The sequence below is a fragment of the Tursiops truncatus genome, chromosome 16 (assembly GCF_011762595.2).
Source record: "Tursiops truncatus isolate mTurTru1 chromosome 16, mTurTru1.mat.Y, whole genome shotgun sequence".
NCBI lineage: Eukaryota > Metazoa > Chordata > Mammalia > Artiodactyla > Delphinidae > Tursiops > Tursiops truncatus.
In genome coordinates, this window is record NC_047049.1 from 69,165,604 (window position 1) to 69,192,144 (window position 26,541).

The 26,541-nt window shown below is 35.0% G+C and overlaps 1 protein-coding gene across 14 annotated transcripts in view; it reads right to left on the reverse strand.

Annotated features, from left to right (window-relative positions):
• The window catches only part of CABCOCO1 (ciliary associated calcium binding coiled-coil 1), a 144,954-nt gene that overhangs the window by 48,905 nt on the left and 69,508 nt on the right, over nt 1–26,541 (reverse strand). The window contains exon 6 of one of the 14 annotated variants that reach the window (XM_073793561.1): nt 1,817–1,900. The exons of the other annotated variants lie outside the window; for them this stretch is intronic. Within the exon in view, the coding sequence (XP_073649662.1) occupies nt 1,832–1,900 (69 nt within the window). The 3' untranslated portion in view covers nt 1,817–1,831. Of the gene's footprint in view, nt 1–1,816; nt 1,901–26,541 lie in introns of those variants that run through there. 14 annotated transcript variants of the gene reach the window in all.

Below are 26,541 nucleotides of genomic sequence, written 5' to 3' on the forward strand. Positions count from 1 at the left end.
TATTTTAAGATTTTGTCCAACACTTCTAGCTTGGATGAGCTTACTCATAATCTCTTTGATCATGGCTATTGCTTCAGAAAGAGCTCCCTTTACTTCTCTAGTTATGAATGTTGCCAGTTGCCTGATAGTCTGTAATTACAGATGTTTAAACTTTGAAAAACCAGTGTTTTTCCCTTTCCATTTGCAGGAAACAGATTTAAAGAGATTTATGTAAGGAGACAAAAATCCATTGCATTTGTTGCTGACATAAAATGCTGCAGATAGCTTTCTGGCTTTTGTCTCAACTCTTTTTAGTGTTTTTTTTTTCTCTCCTACTTCTTCAGAAAAGTTTTAATTAGGTTGTTTAATTTCCCATTAAAGAAGTAAGGTGTGTTTTGAGTAGTGAGCAGGCATTAGCAAATGAAAAAGGTTGGGTAGTAAAGCAGTAGGCCACCAGAGGGAAAGACTAAATATCAATACAACAGGGACTACGGGACACCTAAATCCACTGATCTGAGACTTTTGTACTTGAACTTGATTATAAATGTGGACCAAGAGTAAAAAGGTCTTGGGATATATATATATTCTATTTTATTTTATTTACACACACACACACATATATATGCATGTGCATGCCACATATGGTAATTAAATTATGTTACTGTACTCCTGAAATTAAGAGTAAAAGAAAGTTTAGAGCTGAGAGGAAAAACAAACCAAATTATTTTGAAATAAATACCTAATATGTGACATTAATTTACCCTCAGAAAAAAGTTTAAATCTTAAACGGGGAAAAAAAACCTTGAGTTAAAAAAAAAGTCACCTCTTGCACAGTTTTTTGGTATATATAAATGAGTGTACATTCTAAACTTTTATTGTCAATTTTTCTGTTGTAATTTTAAAATATTACAGTCTTTATGCTTCTAACAATGAAAACGTTTTCATGACATAAATCTGAGAATGTCTTAGCTGAAAAATTTATCTTTCTAGTTAAGGATATGATTATTCTCTTTCCCCTTTATTATTTAATTATTTAAGAAAAAGTCAAGGAAAGAAATCCATTTCAATAAAATAATGAAGAAATATAGATTAAAAAGCTGCCATTCCTCAATTTGTATTTTGAACTGCAAATCTTCTGAACTGTGAATGCTTTTATATTTTAAAAGTAATTTAACATCTAGTTACAAATGAAAAAAAATGACCAAACGATATCAAACTTCAGTAATTTGAATGCAACGATTTTGTCACTTATTTTGAAAATCATTCTCATCAGCACAAAAATAAAGTTTTAATGAAACCTCCACAGGAGGGCACTATAGTGTGACTCTGGTATAAATTGTAACTACAGCAACCCATTCTATCATTATCTGACCCTTGATTAAACACCTAAAATAGTGAGTGAGTCCTTCTCCTGAATTAGAAAATTCTACTTTTCAAAACTCAAGATAGGTAGATTTCACATGTGGCAAATTTTTTTCTTGGTTAAAGAAAAAAAAAGTATAGGTGATTTAATCTTTCTTTTGTGGCATACATTCAACATAAAATCTTATCATAAAATACAGCAAAATTGGTAAGATGCATGGTCTGGACGAACCTAAATCTAGAGAGGTTAAAATTATATTATATTGTAACAACTGGAATATTTTAGAACTCTCAGGCTAAGCAATCAAAACCAAAAGACACTACAATAGATAAATGCATTTACTACTTATTAGTGGTATGTATTTATAAATAGTATATGTAAATGATATATAAAATTGGTGTTACTTAAAAATGGTATACATTGCTTATAATGGTATGTCTAGCTAACTAGACAGGAGATAGGTAAATCTTAGCAAATGTAGAAATAGAATCAAAACATAAATACCATAGCATTTCCAAACTGGTTCACATCATCCCAGTAAGGATCTGCAAACGTTCGCTGTAATGATAAAGATGGAGATTTGGTCCAAATTAAGATTTTTAGAATGCCTCTGGTCCTAAATTTCAATTTCACAAGTGTATTTTCAAGTTGTTCTCCAGGAGATGACAATACCCTGATATTTTACTAGAGTTAAATCAATATAAAAGTAATTGTAATCTTGACAATTGCCAAGTGTCTTTGTGGGCCTTGCCTTATTATTCTGAGGACTAACAGAATGCTGTGCAAGTCCAAGAAAGCTTTATTGAATGGAAAGTTTCATTAAATTTAAAGAGCAACAAGAGCAGTGGTTATAGATGTAGTTCTATAACTTTACATAACAAATCTGTTTCCTTTAAAGAAATTACTTTCCTTAAAGAAATTACTGTTTCATTACAGTTCTGCCAAAAAATGGCATTTAGATAAATCCTAATAATGAAGGGAAAGACTGGTAGAAAGCTGCAGTGATGAAAATCCCCGTATCGATGGGCTTAACTTTTGGGTGGTACATGTCCCTCTTTATAGTCTAATACTGAGAGCTGCAGTGTTCTGGGAATTTATAAATTGTTGAAGTGATGTAACCACAGTACGAGTCTTGACAGTTTTCTGAATCTGCATTCTATATTAGAAATGGATGGATGGCATCATATTTTCATACAAATGCAAAGCACTTACTTAAAACAGAGGAGTTTGCCAAACTTTTTATGGTTCACACCTGGGTTGAATAATTAAATTTGTTGGTAATTAAAATGCTAGTTCATCACTCCCCTGGGGACTCAAGGCAGACTGTTTTAATTTAAATATCTTTTCTTCTAGCTCATACTTACAGATTCTTTAGCCAATAAAGAATTCAGACAGTAGATTTAAAAGTAATAAAAAAATCAGAAAGTAAGGCTTGGATAATCGGTTTGCACATAATAAAAATTACTTTTATATATTACTCTTAAGTAAAATTGGCAAATTATATAGTCAGATACTTAAATAATAGAATCATATAAGATCAAGGTTTTCCTTTGCTTTTTTTTTTTTTTTTTTTTTTTTTGCGGTATGCGGGCCTCTCACTGTTGTGGCCTCTCCCGTCGTGGAGCACAGGCTCCGGATGCGCAGGCTCAGCGGCCATGGCTCACGGGCCCAGCCGCTCCGCGGCATGTGGGATCCTCCTGGACCGGGGCACGAACCCGTGTCCCCTGCATCGGCAGGCGGACTCTCAACCACTGCGCCACCAGGGAAGCCCCTCCTTCGCTTTTTAAATCTGGAATCTAGCTAACCAGAACACAACTTACTGGATTTTTTGAAACTTCCATTTAAAATTTATTTCCAGCTTTACTGAGGTATACTTTTAAATACCAAAAATTGCATATATTTAATGAATACATTCTGATGAATTTTGACATATGCAAACACCTGTTATACCATCACTACAATCGAGGTAATAAACATATCCATCACCTCCAAAAGATTTCTTGTGTCTCCCTTGCTTCTTTTATTTATTTATTTATTTTTGTGGTAGCAAGATTTAGCATGAGCTCTATCCTCTTAACAAGTTTTAAGTGTACAATACCATACTGCTAACTATAGGCACTACGTTGCACAGCAGATCTCCAGAATTTACTCATCTTGCACACCTGAAACATATCCATTGAACAACTCCCCACCTACCTCTCCCTTCATCCCTGGCAACTACCATTCTGTTCTCTCTCTGAGTCTATTTTATATACCTTATATAAGTGGAATCATTCAGTATTTGTCCTTCTGTGACTGGCTTATTTCACTTAGCATAATGTCCTCCAGGTCCATCCATATGTTGTTGCAAATGGTAAGATTTCCTTCTTTTTAAAGGCTGAATAATATTCCATTATATGTCTATACCACATTCCCTTTACCCATTCATTTGTTGATGTACATTTGGGTGGTTTCCATACATTGGCTATTGTGAATAATGCTACAATAAATATGGGAGTGCAGATATCTTGTTGAAATCCTGATTTCAATTCTTTTGGCTATATAATCAGAAGTGGGATTCCTGGGTCATATGGTAGTTCTATTTAAAAATTTTTGGAGGAACGTCCTTATTATCTGCTAAAGTGGCTGTGCCGTTTAACATTCCCACCAGCAGTATATAAAAGTTTCAATTTCTTCACATAAATAAATCTTGTTATTAAATTTTTAATAATAACCTTCCTAACAGGTGTGAGGTGACAGCTCAACGTGGTTTTGGTTTGCATTTCTCTGATGATTAGTGATGTTGAGCATCTTTCATATACCTGCTGTCCATTTGTATGTCTTCTTTGGAGAAATATCTGTTCAGGTTCCTTGCCCACTTTTAAATCAGGTTGTTTTTTTTTTTCTATTTATAGGAGTTTCTTATATTGTAATTAACCCTTTATCAGATATATGATTTGCAAATATTTCCTCCCATTCCATAGGTTGCCTTTTCACTCTGTTTTGTTTCCTTTGCTGTGCAGAAGCTTTTCAGTTTGATGTAGTCCCACTTGTCTATTTTTGCTTTTTTGTCTGTGCTTTTGGCATCATAGCCATGAAGTCACTGCCAGGATCAGTATCATTTCCCCTATGTTTTCTTGTAAGACTTTTACAGTTTCAGGTATTACATTTAGTCTTTAATCCACTTTGAGTTGATTTTTGTGTATGGTATAAGACAGGGGTCCAATTTCACCCATTTGCTTGTAAATATCCAGTTTTCCCAACACCATTTGTTGAGACTATCCATTCTCAGTTGTGTATTCTTGGCACCCTTGTTGAAGATCGGTTGCCCATAAATGTGTGGGATTGTTTCAGTTGTAGTCAAATGACTTTATGTTAGTAACTTGAAAAAATGCAACTTCTGGGATCTATGTTAGGGGTGGGCCAAGTTTCTATTGACTTTTCCATTTCTTTCTCTTTCTCCTCCCTCCCTCCTCTTCATCTTTCCTCACTTTCTTTTTCATTTTTTATTTTTACCAAAGTCAGGAAGAGGTACTAATAAGATTTTTTCACAAAATCTAACGTCAAAAAAAAAAAAAAAGAAGCAAATTTTGGTTAACCAGAATGCTTCATTTCTTAAGTACTAATCAAAATTTTCCTGCGAAAATCAATTTAATTTCCAACTTTGACTCCAACAAAAATCAGTATTTTGAGGGTGACTGATGTTTCTATCTTAAAACAAGAATAATCAGAAGGGGAAATAAGACATTAAGTGAGTACTAGAAACCTCTACAATACAACAGGGAAAAGAGGAAGATAATGAGAAATTTATAACCCTGGATTTTATATGGGTTTCATCCTTAAGTGAATGAAATGACACACTGTGCTTCCTTGGGCAGAATTATGTAACAAAACCCAAAGAAAAGGGAGCCAGAACATGTGGAAGCAGATTCTCCTAATGGCCCACATCAACATTCTCAGTGTTTCCATGATTCAGACATTAAGATTTTTGAAATATTACATAGAACTTTGATCAAAATTGCTGTTTTACTTTATTTTTGAAGTAACTTCCAATTTTCACATAAGTTATAAAAATAATCCATAGAGTTCCTGTAGAACCACTGATAAAACCATCTGATTAAGCTGCAGACCAATGCTGCATTTCTCATCAGACTTCAATATGCTTTTAGGCACAATGACACTTTCCTATATAGCCAAAGAAACGCTATTAAAATTAACTTTGATCTAATATTGCCATATAATCCCCAGACTGCAATAGAGCTTTGCCAGTTATCCTAATAATGTCATTTGTAGGTCCAGGATCCAATCCAGAAGCATGTTTTGTATTTAAGTGTTTCTTTAGTCTCTTGCAGTTTATAATAGAGTTCCTCAGTCTTTTCTTATTTTTCTTGAACTTGGACATTTTTGAAGAGCCTAGAACAGTAACTTTTAAGAATATTTTTCTTTTTCTTTTTAAATCTTATTTATTTAATTTGGCTGTGTTGGGTCTCCGGTGCTGCGCGTGGGTTTTCTCTAGTTGCGGCGAGCGGGGGCTGCTTTTCGTTGCGGGGTGCAGTCTTCTCATTGTGGTAGCTTCTCTTGTTGGGGAGCACGGGCTCTAGGCACACGGGCTTCAGTAGTTGTAGCATGTGGGCTCAGTAGTTGTGGTTCACGGGCTCTAGAGCGCAGGCTCAGTAGTTGTGGCGCATGCGCTTAGTTGCTCTGAGGCATGTGGGATCTTCCCGGACCAGGGCTCAAACCCGTGTCTCCTGCATAGGCAGGTGGATTCTTAACCACTGCGCTACCGGAGAAGCCCCAAGAATATTTTTCTGATGTTCCTCATGATTTATGCATTTTTGACAGGAGTGCACCAGAACTGATGTTATATTCTTCTAATTACAGCATATCAGGAGGCAACAATGTTAATTTGCATTCTTTTAACATTAATGTTTATTATTTGGATGAGATAGTATCAGTTAAATTTCTCTGCTTTGAAGTTAATTATTCAGCATGTTGTGCTTATTTAATAAACAATTAGTAACAATTTTTACGGGAAGATACACTGAGACTATATATTCAGTTCCTTATCAAACTTACACCTTCAGTTTGAGCATTCTTTGTTCACTCACACCTAAATCAATTATTATTATTGTGATGATAGCTACCAAATAGTAATATTCTAATTTCATTATTCCTTTTGATTTATGAGTTGTCATTCCACTGATGTGTCCTATTTCCCCTCATACGTTTATTTTAAAAATTCATGCATTTATGACAGTAATGCTTCATGGATATGTATTTTACTCAAATAGTTACAGTCCATAACTATCATGGTTATTTTGATGTTCAAATTAGCTAGCAGACCATTCATTACTATCATAATTTATTTTTATGTTCCATTTGGCTGGCAGGTGACCCTTCAAGCTTGATCCTGTGTCCTTTGGACAAGGTCCCATCACTCATTGTATACTTCTTTGCTCTCTAGCACAATAACACGTCCCAGAACCACCGAATTTTTCCCTTCCCCATACCCAAGTCAGACGTTTCTCTGTGGAGCCTAGTTTCTTTTGTTGGGCAAAATGGGATTTAGAAACCAAGAGCTGATTGCTTACTGTGCTCATTGTCACTAAGGTATCACTGCTCTGGGTCCTCTCAGCAGACAACATTAGAAAAAAAAATTACATTACATTACACTATATTATTCTATATCTGTCTATCTCTCTAGCTAGCTAGCTATCCATCCATCCACCTATCTTAAAACCCATTAGTTCACACTGATAACTCCAACACCATGTGGCTTACTGTAGTCTTCCCCCTTTCTACTTATATACCTTCCTCTCCTATAGTGACAAAGCCCATTGTTCTTGATATATTTACTTATATTCTCCATGTCTTCCCCCACATGTAACCAATTTTCAAAGCTGTGGCAGTCAAAAAATTCAACCCTAGATATATGCTGCCCTCCCTCTCTCCTCTTGCTCCCAGCCAGGCCCTAAGGAGGGGAATGGGAAGTAGACGAAGAAGAAGGAAGGAGGAGGTTAACAATCTTGGCTCTGGCCATCACAGTCCTCTATACTGAACTGAAACCTAGACCCTGGATAGACACACTATCTCTCCAGTCCCCTGCTGGGTGCGCTGGCCGAAGGTTAGCTTTGTCAAAAACTTCTGAAAATCCAAATTCTGAAGTAATCTTTTGGAATCTCTTCTATATTAATTGAAATGATCAGGTTAGCTATATAAGCATATAGAAGAAAGTAATATTGTTGTATTCCCTTTATATTTTATAAAATGAATAAAAATATTATAGATTATTCTTTCTTTTTAATTGACAAGGGGATATCTAATAAATTCACTTATGAGGGTAGCCTTTTTTTTTTTGCCCAGAAATCTGCAATCACCTGGTGACATTAAGTGCTGCTTTGTAAATACTGACAGGCCAATTGATACACTGGCAGATCCATCTCCTACTTCCGTATTTCAAGAAAGATATTTTTATTACCAAACATTTGAGAACTGATATGCCAATTGTTAAAGGTCTTGTAATATAAACATGAATAAGAGCTAAGTTTGTGTGTTTAAAACAACAAAAATAGAAAGAAAAATTTCAACAACACATTACAAGGCTTCCAGAGCTGAAAGGATCTAAAGAAATCAGAAAAACACAATACCCATATCTTCAGATGCATTCAAAAGCATGTTGAAACAAAGGAAGGTTGAAAAATGGTTTTAGTCCTATGACATTACAGTCTAAAAACATTGAGTGTGTGTGACCCACAGATTTTAAGGCTCTAGAAATAAAATTTAAGACCAATTCTGTAACAGATGCTAATGTAAATGATGCTTACAGGCATTGATAAAACACTCTGCCTTCCTTCCACTAACATATTCCATAATTATACTGTGATTTAAATAGTTTATATATAGAGAGATGAATGTGGAACAGGAGAAAAGTATTCATACATTAGCATTCAGAGTAAGTAATTCAAACATCTAATTGTTCCAGCTCAAGGAATATTTAAAAATATTACCAGTTAGGTGTTCAAAATTATTTTGGTTTATTTTTTATTGAGTCATGCTGATCATTTACAAAATTAGAAAATGTTCTTGATCATCATAGATGCACATTAGAGAAAATACAGGAAAGGAACAGAATGACACACAATTATCAGGAAAACATTTCTGCTTTTCTTTCATCCCAGATATACTCAAAAATCATTTTTTTAAAAAACTGAGCTTGTGCTATTTGAAGAGAGTTATGGATGAAAACAGACATTTCTAGTTTTTTTTTTTTTTTGCTGGAGAGAAATGCTGTGTGTAAGGGGTTTGATTGTACATTCTTTGAACTCTAGAGCTCTTTTAGGTGCATTTTAATTAACTTGAAACAGTTTAAATCTCTTTCTTCAATATTCTGAGAACACCAATGAAAATCATAACTATTGTAAAAATTATTCTTGAGATTTATGCAATGGCCAATTTATACATCTTTCCCTTTTTAACTAGTGTAGAAACAAACCAAAACGGAGTCACTTATGTCAAGGACAAAATGGAGTCAGTCAACACAGGCGCAAAAATGAATCTTAACCTAACCTCACAGCTCTTCTTAGAAATTAGCAAAGGACACAGCCTATACCCAAATACCAAGTCTGTTCATGCCATCTCTGGATTTTCTTGTTTCCTAACTCAGCTACCCTGATCCAAATAAGAAGACCACTAGGCAACAAATCAGCTGAAAAAGCCAAATAACTTATGTATTTTTCCCATAAAAATTCCTTAGTCTGTGAGCAACTCAGAACTCACTGTTCCTGTGGCCTGGAGTTTCCTGGCTTGCAGGTTGAAAACCCTGCAATAAACTCATCTTTCTGCTTTGTTTTATTCAGCATGCAGAGTTTGGTTTTTGAAACCAGAATGATTTGAAAATTTAGGATCTTTGAAAATTCCAGTTTTATTAGTATTGGTATAAATATTACGGTTTTAAAAAAACAGTTGCATAAGTCCAACTGGTTCAACTGAATAAATGTTTGCTGAGTATTTCCCTATGTTAAGAACTGTAGGAAAGTCAGTTAAATAAGTAAATGTCCTAACTTCATGGAGTGTATAATCTAACAGAAGGTAATAACTTAAAAATCTAATTTTAATTTATACAAGTGTCATAATGTGATGTGAGAGTTTAAAGGAAGTCATCCAATTCTGGGCAATCATACATGATTTCGTGAATAATAGTATTTTCTAAATATTGTAAGTAACATGGTCCCTGTCATAGTAATTTCCTCACCAATGAAAATGATTTTACTGCTTTTTGATCATAAAAATAAACAGAATCATCTTAAAAGAGCTCAAGCAATATGAAATAGTAAAAACATTTTTAAAAAACTAAAATCACCAAAATCCCATAAACTATTAATATTTAGATAAACATTTTCCCAGATACTTTTCTATGTAATCAAATACGTACATAAAATAAAGCCATATCTTTTATATTGCTACATTTAATATTATACATGTGTATTCTATTTATTTTAAGAAATAGGATGATATGATATAGATATTTTGTAATCTTTCCTTGTCAATCTCATGTGAAAATTCATGAGCTCACCTTTTTTAATGGGTATGTAGTCTTAAATTGGATGGATGTGGCTTCCCTGGTGGTGCAGTGGTTGAGATTCCGCCTGCCAATGCAGGGGACATGGGTTCGAGCCCTGGTCTGGGAAGATCCCACATGCCGCGGAGCAACTAAGCCCATGCGCCACAACTACTGAGTCTGCGCTCTACAGCCCGCGAGCCACAACTACTGACCTTGCCTGCCACAACTACTGAAGCCCGCGTGCCTAGAACCCGCACACCGCAACAAGAGAAGCCACCGCAGTGAGAAGCCTGCGCACCACAACAAAGAGTGGCCCCCACTCGCCACAACTAGAGAAAGCCTGCACGCAGCAATGAAGACCAAATGCAGCCAAAAATAAATAAATAAATAAATTTATTAAAAAAAAATTGGATGGATGTACCAGTATGTGCTTAATCAATTCTTATTCAGGGACACGATTTTCCAATTTTCATGATTATAAAAAGCAACACTAGGAGGCAAATCCTCATAGATACATCTCTGCCCACACTGAATTATCTTCTTGGGATAAAGCCATAAAATTAGAATTACCGGGTCAAAGGGTATGTATTCTAAAATTTTGATACATTTTAACAAATTGCACTCCCGCAGAGTAGCAGTTTAGATTTCCGCAGTTTCTCACACATAGATAGGCTAACTCTCAGCATTGCCAATCCAATAAAGAGAGGATGGTATCACATTATCTTGTCTGTATTTCTTTCATTATTAGTGAACCTCAATATATTTTTCATATATTTAGTGGCCATTTTGTTTCCTCTTTTATAAAATGCCGTTTGTGTCATTTATTTTACTGTTGGGATGTTTTTCTTATTGATTTATGGGATCCTTTGTTTAACATTTGTTAAAAATAACATTTCTTTTTGAAAAAAATTTCAAACTTGTTTTTGGTGTTACCTTTCTGTTAAAATGTAATTTTGATGTTTTATAATTATCAATATTTTTCTTCATGATTTATGTGACATGCTCAGAAAGGCCTCCCCATCCAAAATTGTAAACAAAATTAGAAACGAGTTTGCTCATATTTGCATCTAGTTCTAGTATGGTTTAAGTTTTTAACTTTATATATTTTATTTATCTGGCATTTTCTTTGATGGAAGGAATAAGCTGGTGATGCGTATTTTTCCATTTTCTATATTTCAATCATTCACTTGAATGCCATCTTTATCATATATTAAAATCCTATATCTGCTCACAGCTCTTTCTAAACTCTTGGTTGTGTTACACTGATCTGTTGGCCTTTCTCAGATCCTCCATCATTGTTCTGGTAGGATACGTTTCTCCTCATTAACATCATAATTTTATTCTTCCAACTGGAAGGATAATTTTGTTATATTCTCTCTTGTCAGTCTACATAGCTCACCATAAGGGCACCCAGCCACAAATTTTAATAGGATTTTGAGTGGCATTGCATTGCATTTAAACATTAAGAGCTTGAATTTTCACAATATTGAGTATTTCTATGAAAGAAGAAAGTATGTTTCTTCTTTTGTTCAAGGCTTCCTTTACGTTCTTCAATAATTTATAGTTTATGCATTTGGATTTATCATATTCTTTTGACTTTTTTCATGGCTATCTAAAACTTGTCTTATTTTTGTGATGGAGTTTTTATTCCAATACATTTTCTAATTATATTGTTTAAACGTAAAAATGCTATTGACTTTTATATTTTAATTTTTACTTGTCACCATACAGAATGCTACTTTTTTCTTGTTTTCAATTGATTCTCTTGGATTTTTCAGATAAATAGTTATACAATTTGCAGCCAATCATACTTTTGCCTTCTGATTTCCAATATTAATACTTCTTGGACTGAATTATGCCTCCCCCTGCCAAATTCATATGTTGAAGGTCTAAACCCCAATGTGACTGAGCTTGGAGTAAGAAATTAAGGTTAAATGAGGTAATAAGCATGGGGCCCTCTTCCTATAGCATTAGTGTCCATATCAGAAGAGACACTAGAGCACTCCCTCTCCTTCTCTGCCATGTGAGGACACAGAGAGAAGGTGGCTGTCTGCAGGCCAGGAAGAGAGCTCTTAACAAAAAGTGAGCATCCTGGCACTCTGATCTTGGACTTCTAGCCTCCAGAACTGAGAGAAAATAAACTTCTATTGTTTAAGCCATGTGGAATTTTGTTATTGCAGCCCAAGCAGAATAATATACTTCTTATTTCATTCTCTTATTAGATTGGCTATAAGCCATAAAAATGGTAAATAATAGCAGGAGCCCTCATTTAAAAATTTTTTTTTATTGAAATATAGTTGATTAACAGTGTTGTGTTAGTTTCCAGTGTACAGCAAAGTGATTCATATATACATTCTTTTTGAGATTCTTTTCCATTATAGGTTATTATAAGATATTGAGTATAGTTCCCTGTGCTATATAGTAAGTCCTTGTTTGTTATCTATTTTATATATAGTAGTACGTATACTTTAATTTCATACTCCTAATTTATTCCCCCACCACCACCCAGGAACCCTCATCTTGGCACTATTTTTAATGGGAACTCTTGCAGTATTTTTTATCTTAGCTTTTGGTTTGGGAAATGCGTGCTTTAAAAATATTAGGTATCCTTCTACTCCTATTTTAATAACAGGTCCTATTAATAATATGTGTGAATATTAAATTTTATCAAATGCTTTTTAATATTTATCAAGAAGATAACATTTTTTCTTCTTGTCTATTAAGTGATGACGTGTCAAAGGACCATCCTTGCATTCCTGTAATAACTCTATTTGATCACAGTGTGTTATTCTTTTAAAGTATCACTGAATTCTACTTGATCAAATTTTACTTAGGTAACTTGCACCAATATTCATGAGTGAATTGATTTGTAGTTTTCTCTTTTAGATTACTTTTGACAAGATTTGGAATCATTATTTGCCTTCATAAAAAATATGAGCAGACTTTCTTCTTTCTCTACCCCTAGAAGAGTTTAAATACATGTCAACCTCTATCCCTTGAAGGTTAAAAAAATTTCATCTCTGAAGACTTCTGTTTTTAGTTTTCACCTTATAGTTATTAGTTGGTTTAGGCTTTCAATATTATCTTTTGTCTAATTTGATAATTTTTTCTTCCCTTTCAACCACATTTCTCTGTAGTGATCTATGGTTATTCCTGCTTTCGAATTCATATTTACTTTTGTATTGGTGCTTCAGTCCTTTATGTTTTTAAAATTTAGGCTACCTAGTATTTTACCTAGTAAAGAGCAATTATTAATTCTACTGCTTTTCTTTTGAAGATTCATTAATTTCTGCTTTTATTTTATTTTAAATAAATAAATTTATTTATTTTATTTATTTATTTTTGGCTGTGTTGGGTCTTCATTGCTACACATGGGCTTTCTCTAAGTTGCATCGAGCGGGTGCAACTCTTTGTTGCAGTGTGCAGGCTTCTCAATGCAGTGCTTCTCTTCTCGTGGAGCATGGGCTCTAGGCGCGTGGGCTTCACTAGCTGTGGCACGTGGGCTAAATAGTTGTGGCTCACGGGCTTTGCTGCTCTGCGGCATGTGGGATCTTCCTGGACCTGGGCTTGAACCCTTGCCCCCTGCATTAGCAGGCGGATTCTTAACCACTGCTCCACTGGGGAAGCCCTGCTTTTATCTTAATTAATGATTTTCTTCTGATTGTTTTGCTGTTACTGTTGTTTATTTCCTAAACCCTTGAGTAGAATGCTTTATTAATCTCTTTTGATTTTTTAATTGTTTCATATTAAAACAACTTTAAGATCCTGTGTAGAGCTTTGGTTGTGTCCCACAGGTTTGGCAATTAGTATTTGGATTGTTATTTTTCTAGCAGTTTTGGTTTAGATTTAATCTTTGATTAGAATCATTCCAGAGAATTTCAACATTTGCAAACAGCTACTGTATTGTTTCTTTGTACATTTGTTTTTCATTCCTAATTTTAATGCATTATTGTCAGACAGTGTATTATGTACTATTTCTAATATAGAAATTTGTTGAGGTTTTCTTTGGGACTAAAATATTACCTTTAAAATTTTTGGTGATTTCTTAAATTAATATCTTTTCTGTAGACAAGAAATATAAAGAAATGAAGATTAAATATAAATATAATTTGTGTCTGTGTGTATGTACATGTTAATGCCCACCAGAGGCTCTCCGCCATTTAAGAACTAAACAACCAAGTAGACAGAATGACCCAGCCAGTTGACATCAACTAGCTTTTACCATCGATCTTCTCAGTGCCGGCATGATGGGCACATGGCTGGCCATTTTGACCTTATGTGTCAGGATCTGATGGATAATTCTCACTCTAGAGCTCTCTGATGGGTTGTCTGAAGTTTTGGAGCTCACTGTCTGCCTTGTTTTTCAGTGCCTTTCTCGGTCCAATCCTGCTTCATCTTCTTTCCCTTCACAGGTGTTGATTCCCTAATAAAGATTTTGCACTCAAACTATCTCAGAACAATTACGGGGATACCCATATTGTGACCATGAACTCTTAATTCCTTAATTTTCTGCATCCAGTTGGATTTGGGCAAATGGAGCCACAAGCAGGATGTAAGAGAGAGGGCAAGGAGGAAAGAGAAGTCAGGGTATTTACTGCCCCATTCCCTATTGCTTTGTTATGGTTCTGGACTGCACTGTGCTTCCTTAAGACTTCAGCTCCAACTTTGTGGCTGCCCTTCCATGATTTCACTTCTCATTTCTAGTGACACCTTGCCCTTACCTTTCCTTGTCAGCCTTAGGGCTAGTATACTAGTGAGAAAGGATGAATTTGCTGCCGTCAAAAACTTACTCCCAAACCTCAGTGACTTACAACTACAATGGTTAATTATTGTTAATTATTGGTTGTGGTGCTGCTTCCTGATGTTCACTCTGGGATTCAGGTGATGGAGAAGCACAAACTGGCTTTAAGAGCTTCTTCCCATCTGTTTCATGACATTTCAGCTCATATTTTATTGGCTCAGACAGGTAATGGCCAAGTCTAATTTCAATGAAACAGGGAAGTATAAGCCTCCCCAGGTAGAAACAGAAATGGGTGAACAGTATTACAATCTGCCAAAGGTATTAATAATGCCTTCCCTGCTGTTGATTGTTAATAGGTGCTCACCAGGCTGTGGAGATTCTCATCCCTATGTAAATAGATCTTTAAGTTTTTTGCAGGTGTTGTCTGTTTCATGCCCAGAATTCTGATAAATACTGTGGTGTTCACTGAGTCTTTTACCACTGTTTCTGAAACTTCAACATAAGGTAGTTTTCCTTTCAGGAATAATAAAAATTACATTGTTTTATACTTTATTAATTAGTAATTTGGCCTTAATTTTATGCTCAACTGAATTCAATACTCACCAACCATCTTTCATCCTGTGACTTTGCCATTTGCCATTTCCGTAGTTTTTATTTGGATGATCCTCTATATCAGCTGGATTTTGTTGACAAATGGATTTTTCAAAAATGTTACCTGGACACCTGGGACATACGCTTCCTCAAACTTTGTATGTTTGAGCTGATTTCGTATTGTCTGGATGTTTGAATACCAGTTTGACTGAGTGTGCAATTCTAGAGTCAAATCTCTTTTCTCCCAAAACTCCATTGACATTATTCTACATTCCTTGGCATCTAAAACTGCTAAGGAGAATTATTAAGTCTGCATTTGTTGGTTTCTACCTCTTCCTTTATTGGTGACTTATTTTTACTGCTTGAATGCTTTAAACTTGAAGTTCAATAACTTTACATGGAGACGTCTTGGGGTTTGTCATTCTTTACCTTTTCCTTCTAGGACATTGACAGCTTTTGTTCTTCACCTTGCAGGACATTTGGTCCTGTCTAGAACATCCATAAGACATTTGGTCCATGCCTAAAGGTCCTTGAAATTTGATCTTATCCAAACATCCATGAGCATATTTGATCCATGCCAAATGATCTGGACTAATTTCCTGTCTTCCTTCACTCCAGAAATGTTATTTCAACTTATCTTTAAATAATTTTTTTATTCCATTCATTCTGATATTTTCTTCAGATGTAGCAGTCCTATGTACCTCAGATCTCCATTGCATCTCTTGTAATTCTTGTCTCTGTGTCCTTTCCCTCACATTTCTAGTGTGATTTTCTAAAGCTGGCTTTTGATGTCATGGATTGGTTTTTCTACAGTGTCATTTCTATTCTTCACTATTTCTAAATATTTTCCAGTTTTTCAGTGTCATCATTTTTTTCCCTCTTTAGAATATCTGTTTCCTTTTCATTCTGTTTTATGTCTTTAAATGACACGTGTTTCCTTAATCTGGGGGGAAGGGAGAACAAAGCATTAAGTTTAAACTTTTTTCTTTAGGGTAAATCTTCTTCATCTATCTTTACTGGGTCTATTTTTTTTCATTCCTTTTTCCCTCCCTCTCTTCCCTGTCTTCTTTCTTTCTTATCTACCTCTCCTCCTTCCCTCCACCTCCTCCTTCTCTTCCTTTATTCTGATTTTTTTTGGTTGTTATTGTTAATTATAGATCCATTTTTTAAAAACTGCTTACTTATTTTTGATTGAGGGAATTTCTGTCTGATGCCCATTAATGTCCCCTCAAATCAGTAACTGGAAACTAAGGAGCAAATCACAAAACAGGATAAACTCCTAACACGGAGAAGCATCCTCCAGTTCAGGAGTTTAAGAAAAAGCTAGAGAAAAACATGGGAGGAAGGGTCTCATACCCTACAGCTTAATGTTTGCCCTAAGATAGCAACGCTTTTGATTAAAAGGACAAGTCAGAGATAACAGCCTGCTGCTTGAAGAAGCCATTTCCCAGCTACTGCCAATCTTGCTTATCATAGAACCTATGCTAAGTATTTTCTGGCTTTTCAAAGCTAACAACAACAAAAAAGTAGGAATCTTTAGATTTTCTGTCATATGTCACCTACAACTCTGTTCTGTGTTCATAAACTAGAGATTTTAGGCTAGGCTCTCAGTATCCTTTCTCAATGTGGTCTAAATAGAATTGTACCTAATAGTTGTTTGGTGGCATTATAGTTTTCTGTTTAGGCCTAACCTTTTTAAATTTAAGTTGGAAATCAAAGAAAGGAATTCTGTAAACACGCCTATATGTCATTACCTTTCCAAGAAGTCCATTATAACTTTTGTAATTTGTTTTATTAAGACCCAGGAAAGCAAAGATCAGACTTAATGTTTGGTTTAAGATACAGGAAGTCAGGGCTTTATTAATACTTCCTGAAACTCTGAGGCACTTAGAAGTAAATTATATATTGGAATTATTTTGCTCCATTAGTAAGTGTATCCAAAAGGTAATTTATTTAACCTAATGACTTTCTGTAAAATTAACAAAGTGTTTTCAAAGCATATTTATGAAATGAAAAGTAACTGATGAAAGTTTTTCATTGGCAGTTTTGCTGGACTTTTTATTATGAATTGGAAATCAATTTCTCAGCACCCAGAAGATACAGGCATTGGGTAGAAATTAACATGTTTTGTGAGAAATGTATCAGAGTAATCAAATTTATTTCCATGACAGAGTGACAAGCTGTTAGGTCTCATGAAATAACACCTGTATTTAATACTTTTCATTAGATAAACTTACAGGAGCTTTTCACAATGAACTGGTAAATATTTTGCTTTAAACTTACTTTTTTGAACTTTTTCCAGTAAACTGTCTACTTCATGAACTGACATGACCAACTTGATTCCCCACTTCGGAAATTAAAACACATGCACACACATACACATATATGCACACATATATACATGCAAATTCTGACCTTTGCTTCATGTTTAAATAATAATCTCTTTACGGAACACCATGCTATTTTTATAACTTTCTTTAAACAAACCGAGGTTACTTTCACAAATAATTTGTAACTGTTTTAATTTAAACTTTGTTGATTGTTTTCCAGTGAATTGACTACTTTTTGGACTGAAATGAACAGCAGGCTTAGTTGCTGTGACACTGTGTAGCCCTAATCTGCCTCATGACCCTGACTTTGGAAACTAAAACACCTACACACATCATCGTGTTCATGGACACAAATACACACCCAAACTCTGACGTTTGCTTTATGTCAAAAATAATAATCTCTTTATGGAAAAATCATGCTGAATTTATGGCAAACAAGTAAGAAGATTTCATTCCAACTGTGCTTCGGGAAGAATTTTCCTATGTTAAAACTCAGTAAAGTTCCTTTCAGTTCATTAAATACTCTCACAGTCAAGTTTGAAAATGGCTTCAAGTTGCTTATTGCACCAAGCTTGAACCACACAGACTAGCATCCATTTAGAGACTGCCATAATCTAGTCTACCTTACCCATTAAATTGTATTTTCCAACACTCTCCAATATGTAGCTTTGCTCAAGATGAATAGTCTCTTCCCTGTTATCTGGTTAAAAATGTAACAATTATCTTGCTTCCGTGACCTTGTTCATACTGTTACTAATTTCCACTTTCTCAAATCTGGAATGTTCTTTGCTATCCTTTCTAAATTCTGCCCTTCTTGTAGGTCCACCTCAATTCCCAACTCCTCAAACAAAATTTTATTTTGCTGTTATATTTCACAGTGATTCCTCTCTTTCCTGACATTTTAATTTATTTTTAAACTAAAGCCTTCCTTTTAATTTCCTAAATATTTAGTTTTATCTTTTCAAATAGACTGTATATTCTCTGATGTCATGTACCATATTACACTTTTTTTTATTTTTCAGCAGTCATAAAGAGCATAGCACTGAACACATAATACTTTTTGGCTGTCAAACAAAGGTATCAGTAATGTGTTTACTTTTTTCTAATTATAATAGTAGACTATTACCTCTAGGTAGAACACAATTTTTTAAAACTAAATTATTGGGACTTCCCTGGTGGTGCAGTGGGTAAGAATCTGCCTGCCAATGCAGGGGACATGGGTTTGAGCCCTGGTCCAGGAAGATCCCACATGCCATGGAGCAACTAAGCCCGTGTGCCACAACTACTGAGCCTGTGCTCTAGAGCCTGCAAGCCACAATTACTGGGTCCACATGCCACAACTACTGAAGCCTGTGCGCCTAGAGCCCATGCTCCGCAACAAGAGAAGCCACCACAATGAGAAGCCCACACACCACAACGAAGAGTAGCCCCCACTTGCTGCAACTAGAGAAAGCCCGTGCACAGCAACAAAGACCCAACGCAGCCAAAAATAAATAAATAAATTTATTTAAAAAAAACCCAAATTATTGTCAGGCTTTGCTTCTCCTCTATGGGTGGTTAAAGGGTTTAACATTATATTAAAAACTATTCTAAGGTAATTTGAAACCCTGGAAGTTCCAATAAGTCAGAAAATGGATGATTTTGTTTTCAAAAATTAGAATTAATGAGATAGATCATACTCCATATAAAAATGGGAAATGTAGATTCTAATCTGGGAGGAAAGATGCCCTTTTTTTTTTCTAAAGTCATTTCCTGAGTATGTTCTTAGAGTCTGGCTTTCCTAATCATGTAGCCAACTTATGTCAGAATTTCAGAAGTCTTGGAACTGTTCGGGGTTATACAGGTTACATTTTCTTTTTCTGCCTCTTTGGTTTCCTTTGTTCTTCATTCCTTGGTTATTTCTTCCTTTTCTTCAAAACACTGTAGGGCAGTTAGGAGGATAAAGTTCTCAGAGCTGTGCCTGGCATATAGTTAAGAGCTGCGTAAGTTTTAGCCATTGCGTTATGTGTTATTTTCTTTTGTTTCTTTTATTATGACATCCCCTGCCCCCCAGCCTGTCACCAAGATGAGCCTGGTAAAATATATACAAACATTACTTAGTGTCATTTTGCCTATTTGTATTTTAAAAATATAATTAAGGATAAGGAAGAAAGAGGCAAGCCAAATGCCCTCAGAAGTACCTAATATCGGCCTATTAGAAAGTTTAAATTTTATTCTAATCTTCCTCAATAAATGATTACTAATTATGTCACATGTGTAAAGCAATGTGGGGGAGGCACATATTATTCAGCAATAGATGCTGGTTATTTTCTACAATATGAATTTCTTCTTTAAGCAACTAGAAATAATGTTATTTAAAATGTAGAGGAGATAAGACTTACATAAATAATTCAAGGTTTAAAGTTAAAAGTGCCCCAAGAAAGGTACAGATAAAATGAGAGTTCATCTGTTTTATCTGGGGGAAATGGAAGAACTATTTTCAGTTTAGGGGGTTAATAATTCATAAAAGAGAGAGGATTTGAAATGAACTTTGATGACAGAGCTAGTTTTGGACAAGCATACATTTGAGGGAGGTGGGAAGATGTGATGGGTTATGGATGGCTGCAAATCCTCTGTCACTCGCTGCATTGAGAGGTGGAGTTTACTTCCCCTCCCTTTGGAATCCTAGCTGGTCCTGTGATTGCTTTCCTGAATGCGACATGGTCGAAGTGACACTGCCAGTTCTGAGCCTAACCTCCAAGAGGACTGGGCGCTTCCGCTTCCTTCTTCTTGCAACCCTCACTTTTGGGATCCAAGGACCCTTCAGTGAGCCCAGCTAGCTACATGAGAGACTATGTGTAGAGACCATGTGGAGAGAGGTCAGCTTCCAGCAGTTTGCATTTTCCTGATGACTAATAAAGATGGACATACCTTTTCATTTGGATATCTTGTTTTGTGAAGTGTATGTTCAAAATTTTGCCCATTTTTTCCTATTTCCTCATATCTTACTGATTTGTAGTTCTTTATCTATTTGTGAATATGTCCTTTATCACATACATTTTATGACAAATATTCTCTCCCAGTCTAAAGTTTTATCCTTTAAATTGTGTCTTTTGTTGAATACAATTCCTTAATATTAATGTAGTACAGTTTATCAACATTTTCTTTTATGTTATTATTTTTTGTGACCTGTTTAAGGCCATGATGATATATTTTTGTTTTCTTCTATAAGCTTAAATGTTTTACCTTCATGTTCAGATCTACAATTCACTTGGAGTTGACCTTTGTTTATATTGTGAGCTAAGGGTCCAGATTCATTATTTTTCTTTTTTTAAAAATTATTTTTGGCTGTGTTGGGTCTTCGTTGCTGTGTACAGGCTTTCTCTAGTTGTGGTGAACGGGGGCTACTCTTTGTTGCGGTGTGCACGTTTTTCATTGCGGTGGCTTCTCTTGTTGTGGAGCATGGGCTCTAGGAACACAGGCTTCAGTAATTGCGGTGTGCAGGCTCAGTAGTTGTGGTGTGTGGGCTCTAGAGCACAGGCTCAGTAGTTGTGGCGCACTCAGTAGTTGTGAGCAACTGCTCAGCTGTTGAGCTAAGTTGTGAGCTTGCGCTCAGTAATTGCTCCGTGGCATGTGGGATCTTCCCGGACCAGGGCTCAAACCCATGTCTCCTGCATTGGCAGGCATATTCTTAACCACTGCGCCACCAGGGAAGTCCTATTTTTCTTATGGAATATACACTTCACCCAGCATCACTTATTGAAAAGACCAAGTTTCCCCCTCTGCACTGTATTGCCATCTTTGTCAAAAAGCAAATGACCTTGTAAGTATGGTTCCCTTCTTGTACTTTTTAATTCTCTTCTAGTGGTCTATTTGTCCATCATTAAGTCAAACACAAGTTGTTTTAATTACTGTAGATTTATAAATCTTGAAACATTGAAACATGGTAGTATAAACCCTTCAATTTTGTTCTTCAAGATTGTTTCAGTTCTTTTTTCCTTTTGAGATTCTTTATACATTTTAGAATCAGATTATCAATTATATGTACAAAACCTGCTGGAACCCTTAATGAGATCACCTTGAATATGTAGATAAATTTGGAGAGAACTGATATCTTTATTATATCCAGTCCATGGCCATTGTATATTCCTCCATTTGTTTATATATTCTTTTAATTTCATTCAATAATGTTTTGCAGTCTTCTATGTATATATGCTTTACAAACTTCCAGTTTGATATCTCATGCTTTTTGATGCTATTATAAATGTTGTCATTTTACTAAGTTTTATTTCCTAATTATTTCTTGATGATATACAGAAAAACATATTTTGTATATTGGTCACATGTCCATTGATTTACAAAATTATTTTATAAGTTGCAATAATTCTTCTGTAGATTCTACATATACAACTGGGTCATCAAATGTGAAAATAAGAGTTTTAAATCTTACTTTCCTATTTCTATACCCTCAACTTTTTCCTGCCTTATTGCACTGGCTAGGATTGGCAGCATATCCTGACTAGAAGTAATGAGAGGAGACATCCTTATTCCCATTCTCAGGAGGAAAGGTTTCAATATTTGACCATTAATTATGATGATTATGACCATTAATTCTTCTATTCCAGATTTGTTAACAGATTTTATAATGACTGGGTGTCAGATTTATGAAATGATTGTTCTGCTTCTAATGAGAAGATCATGATTGCCCTCCTCTAGTTTAATGTGGTAAATTTCACTGATTCTCAAATATTAAACAAACCTTGTATTCTTGAAATAAACAACTTGCTCATTGTGTACTATCTTTTCATATATCATTGGATTTGATTTGTTAACAACTTACTTAGAATTTTTGTGTGCATGTTCATAAGGGAGATACATCAAGAATTTTCCTTTCTTGTAATGTCCTTGTTAGGTTTAAGTATGTTGATCTTTTTCTGAACTCAGAAAGTTCATATAAGATTAGTTTTATTTCTTTCTTAAACATGAAGATACCTGGCCTTGGAAATGTCCCTGTGGAAACTATTTTAAGTTAATTACAAAAATATTTTAATTAAATTCAATTTCTTTGATATAGAGCTATTAGAATTTTCCAAATTTTGTCATTTTATCTAGTATGAAAATTTAGGTTTAATGTTGCTTATATTGTCTTATTATCTTTTTAATGTCTATATGATCTTCAGAGATGCTCAATTTATTACTGACATTGTATTTTGTGCCATCTCTCTCTCTTTTATTTTTCTTAGTATTGCTAGGAGATTATCAATTTTATTAGTTTTTCTAAAGAATTACCTCATAGATTTCTTAATTTTCTCTACTGGTTGTATATTTTCTATTTCATTAATTTCTGCTCTTAGTTTTTTTATTTCCTTGCTTATCCTTCCTTTGAGTGTAATTTGGTATTTAAAATTTTTATTTCTTTAACTTGGTCTCTGGCTCAGCCGTCTGGGAGCCTTCTGCAAGCATCCATAAAACAGTGACAGCTAACTTGTAAAGTATGTAAAATTTCAGTCCTTTAACAGATCTTGACAATACTATTCCCTTATTATGCTTTCAATATTTGTAGAAATTTTAGTGATGTAACCTCTATTATTGTTGATATTGGTAGTTTTGTCTTCTCTTTTTTCTCTGCTCAGTCTTGATACAGATTTATCAATTTTTATTGACCTTTTAAATAACAGCTCAGCCTTTTTTGTTTTGTTTTCTTTTGTTTTATTGGTTTCTGTTCCTGATTACTGGTTTTCTTCTGTTTCTTTTATGCTTAATCTTCTCTTCTTTGCTAGTTCCTTAAGGTGGAAGTTGAGGTCAGAGATGTAGGACTTTTTGTTTAATGCTGTAAATCTCCCTGTAAATACTGCTTTAGCTCTATCCTACAAATTTTGATTTTGTTTTCATTTTCATTTCATTCAAAATGCTTTTAAAATTCCTTTTTGATTTTTCCTTGATCTATGGGTTATACTGAGAACTATGTTACTGAGTTTATACATATTTGGATATTTCTCTTACTGATTTCTAATTTAATTCAATTATAATCAGAAGACATATTTTGTATAATTTGAATCCTTTGAAATTAGTAAGACTTGTTTATAGTCCAGAAATGGACTACCTTGTAAATATTCTTTGTAGTTTTTTTTTTTTTTTTTTTGCGGTACGTGGGCCTCTCCCTGTTGTGGCCTCTCTCGTTGCAGAGCACAGGCTCTGGATGTGCAGGCTCAGTGGCCATGGCTCATGGGCCCAGCCGCGCTGTGGAATGTGGGATCTTCCCAGACCGGGGCACGAACCCGTGTCCCCTGCATCGGCAGGCAGACTCTCAACCACTGTGCCACCAGGGAAGCCCTCTTTGTGTACTTTTAAAAGAAATGTTTTCTGTGTTCAATTATGTCAAGCTATTTCATAATATTGTTCAAGTCTTCTATATTTTTACCAACTTAGTTTTCTTGGTGTTGAAATCTCTCACTATAATTGTGAATTTACGTTTCTCCTTATAGGTCCATTCGTTTTTGTTTCATGTATCTTTTGTTAATAAATTTTAAATTAAAAAATTTTTTAATTTATTTATTTTTGGCTGTGTTGGGTCTTTGTTGCTGTGTGTAGGTTTTCTCTAGTTGAGGAGAATGGGGGTTCCACGCAGTGAGTGTGCTTCTAATTGCAGTGGCTTCTCTTGTTGTGGAGCACGGGCTCTAGGTGTGCAGGTTTTAGTAGTTGTGGCTCGCAGGCTCAGTAGTTGTGGCGCATGGGCTTAGTTGCTCTGCGGCGCGTGGGATCTTCCGGGATCTTCCTGGACCAGGGATCGAACCCGAGTCCCCTGCATTGGCAGGTGGATTCTTAACCAACTGCGCCACCAGGGAAGTCCCTGTTTCATGTATTTTGAATCCCTATTAGGCACGTAAATATTTAGGATTGTCTGTCCTCTTGAATTGACTTCTGTATCATTATGAAATGATCTTCTTTCTCACTGTTCAATTCCTTGCTCTGACCTCTGTTTTATCGGATATTTACAAAGCCATTCCTCCTTGCTTTTCATTATTTTTAGCATGGTATATATACTTTCCATCTTTTTACTTTTAACCTATACGTGTCTTTATATTCAAGGTGTGTTTCTTGTAGGCATCATATAGTTGGCAATTTTATGATCTTTGCCTTTTATTTGGGTTGTTACCTTTAGTGTGATAATTCATATAGTTAGGTTTACATTTCCATTTAATGTGAAAACTGATATTGTTTAGATCTACCATCTTGCTATTTGTTTCTATTTGTCCTGTAATTCCTTTGTTCTCTTTTTCTCCTTTTTCTATCTTCTTTTGGATTAATTGAGTATATTTTTATTTCATTTCATCTCCTCTGCTTGCTTATTAGCTATAATTTTTTGGTGTGTTTTTGGCAGTTGATTTAGTGTTTAACAGTACACACCCTTAATCCAGTCTATCCTAAGTGATACTGTACCACTTCATGTACAGAAACTTAGAGCAATATATACTTCCATCTCTCCCTTCTTGGCCTTTGTGCTATTGTTGTCATATATTCTAGTTTCTTTATATGCTATAAATCCAAGAATACATTGTTTTTATTTTTTCTCAAAACAGTCAAATGTTTAAAATTTTTTAAAATTATTGTATATTGACTCACATATTTACCCTTCCAGTGCTTTCATTCCTTTGCATAAATCCAGATTTCCATTTGGTATCATTTCCCTCTGCCTGAAAGACTCCCCTTAACATTTCTTGTAATGAAGGTCTGCTCATGATGGATTTTTAAGCTTTTGTATATCTGGAAAATATTTATTTCACCAGCAGTTTTGAAAGATATCTTCACTGGATATAGAAGTTTAGGTTGATAGTTTATTTTCTTTTAGTGCTTCACTGCCTTCTGGTTTGCAATGTTTCCAAGGAGAACTCTGTTCTCATTCTTACTTTTGTTCCTCTGTGAGAAACAAAGATAATATGTTTTTATTCTCTGACTGCTTTTAAAAAGATTTCTCTTTATCACTAATTTTTAGCAATTTGATGTATCATAGATTAATTTTCTTTATGTGCCTTGTGTTTGAAGTTTGCTGAGTTTCTTGGATCTGTGAGTTTAGTTTTCAGGAAATTTGGATAAAAATTTGCAACTATTTCTTCAAATACTTTCCCTCCTCCTCCCTTTCTCTTTCTAGGAATCCAATTACACATATACTGGGCCTCCTGAAGTTATCCCACAGCTCACTGACTTGCTTTATCTTCCTCCAGACAAGTATAGAGTAGGAGCAGAACACCTCAATCCAATTATGGACTAGAAAATCATGGGTCTGGTTTTCAAACATTGTGAGGCTAAGTGTACCTTTAATTCATCCTCACTCCTAGGATATAAGGCTAGGTGTACCTTTAATTCACACTCCACTCCAGGATCCCAACTGACCAGGACCCTTCCCTCTCTTGGTTTCTGAACTTTAATTTGTTATGCTCTCAGCAACATAAGACTCTAAAAGCTCTGCTATGTTCTATGGATGCTCTCTGCACAGCACTTGAGTCATTTTTCCTGCCACAGCTCAAGAATTAGCATATACCTGGAGTGGATGACTGTCATAGAATGTTAGGCTCATTTCTATACACCTACCTTCTTCCTTTGATCTTTATCTCCTAATCCTGGCACCCGTGGCATGCCCATACTCTAATTTTTGTTTTCTTAGTCTTATGAACTTGCCAAAAGTTCTACTGGCTTCTTTGCTTCTTAGGGACTGCTCTCTGCCTGCTTCTCAACTTCTTGTCTTGTGCTTCCTAAAACAAATGCCCCAGGAGACAAGCAGCACACATACTTGGGCTTACTTCAAAAATACTGGGTTCACTTCTCTCTGGGATCATGGCCTCTTAAGTCTTGACTGCCTTGGAAGATCTCCAAAGCCTTCAAATGGATTTTTAAAAATTTATCCACTTTTTTATTTGTTCCTGATTACAGCATGATCTGTTACAAGATACTCCATCAGAGCTAGAAGCAGATATGCCAAAATGATTATTTTTTGATGAAGTATTTTTTACATTGGAAAGAT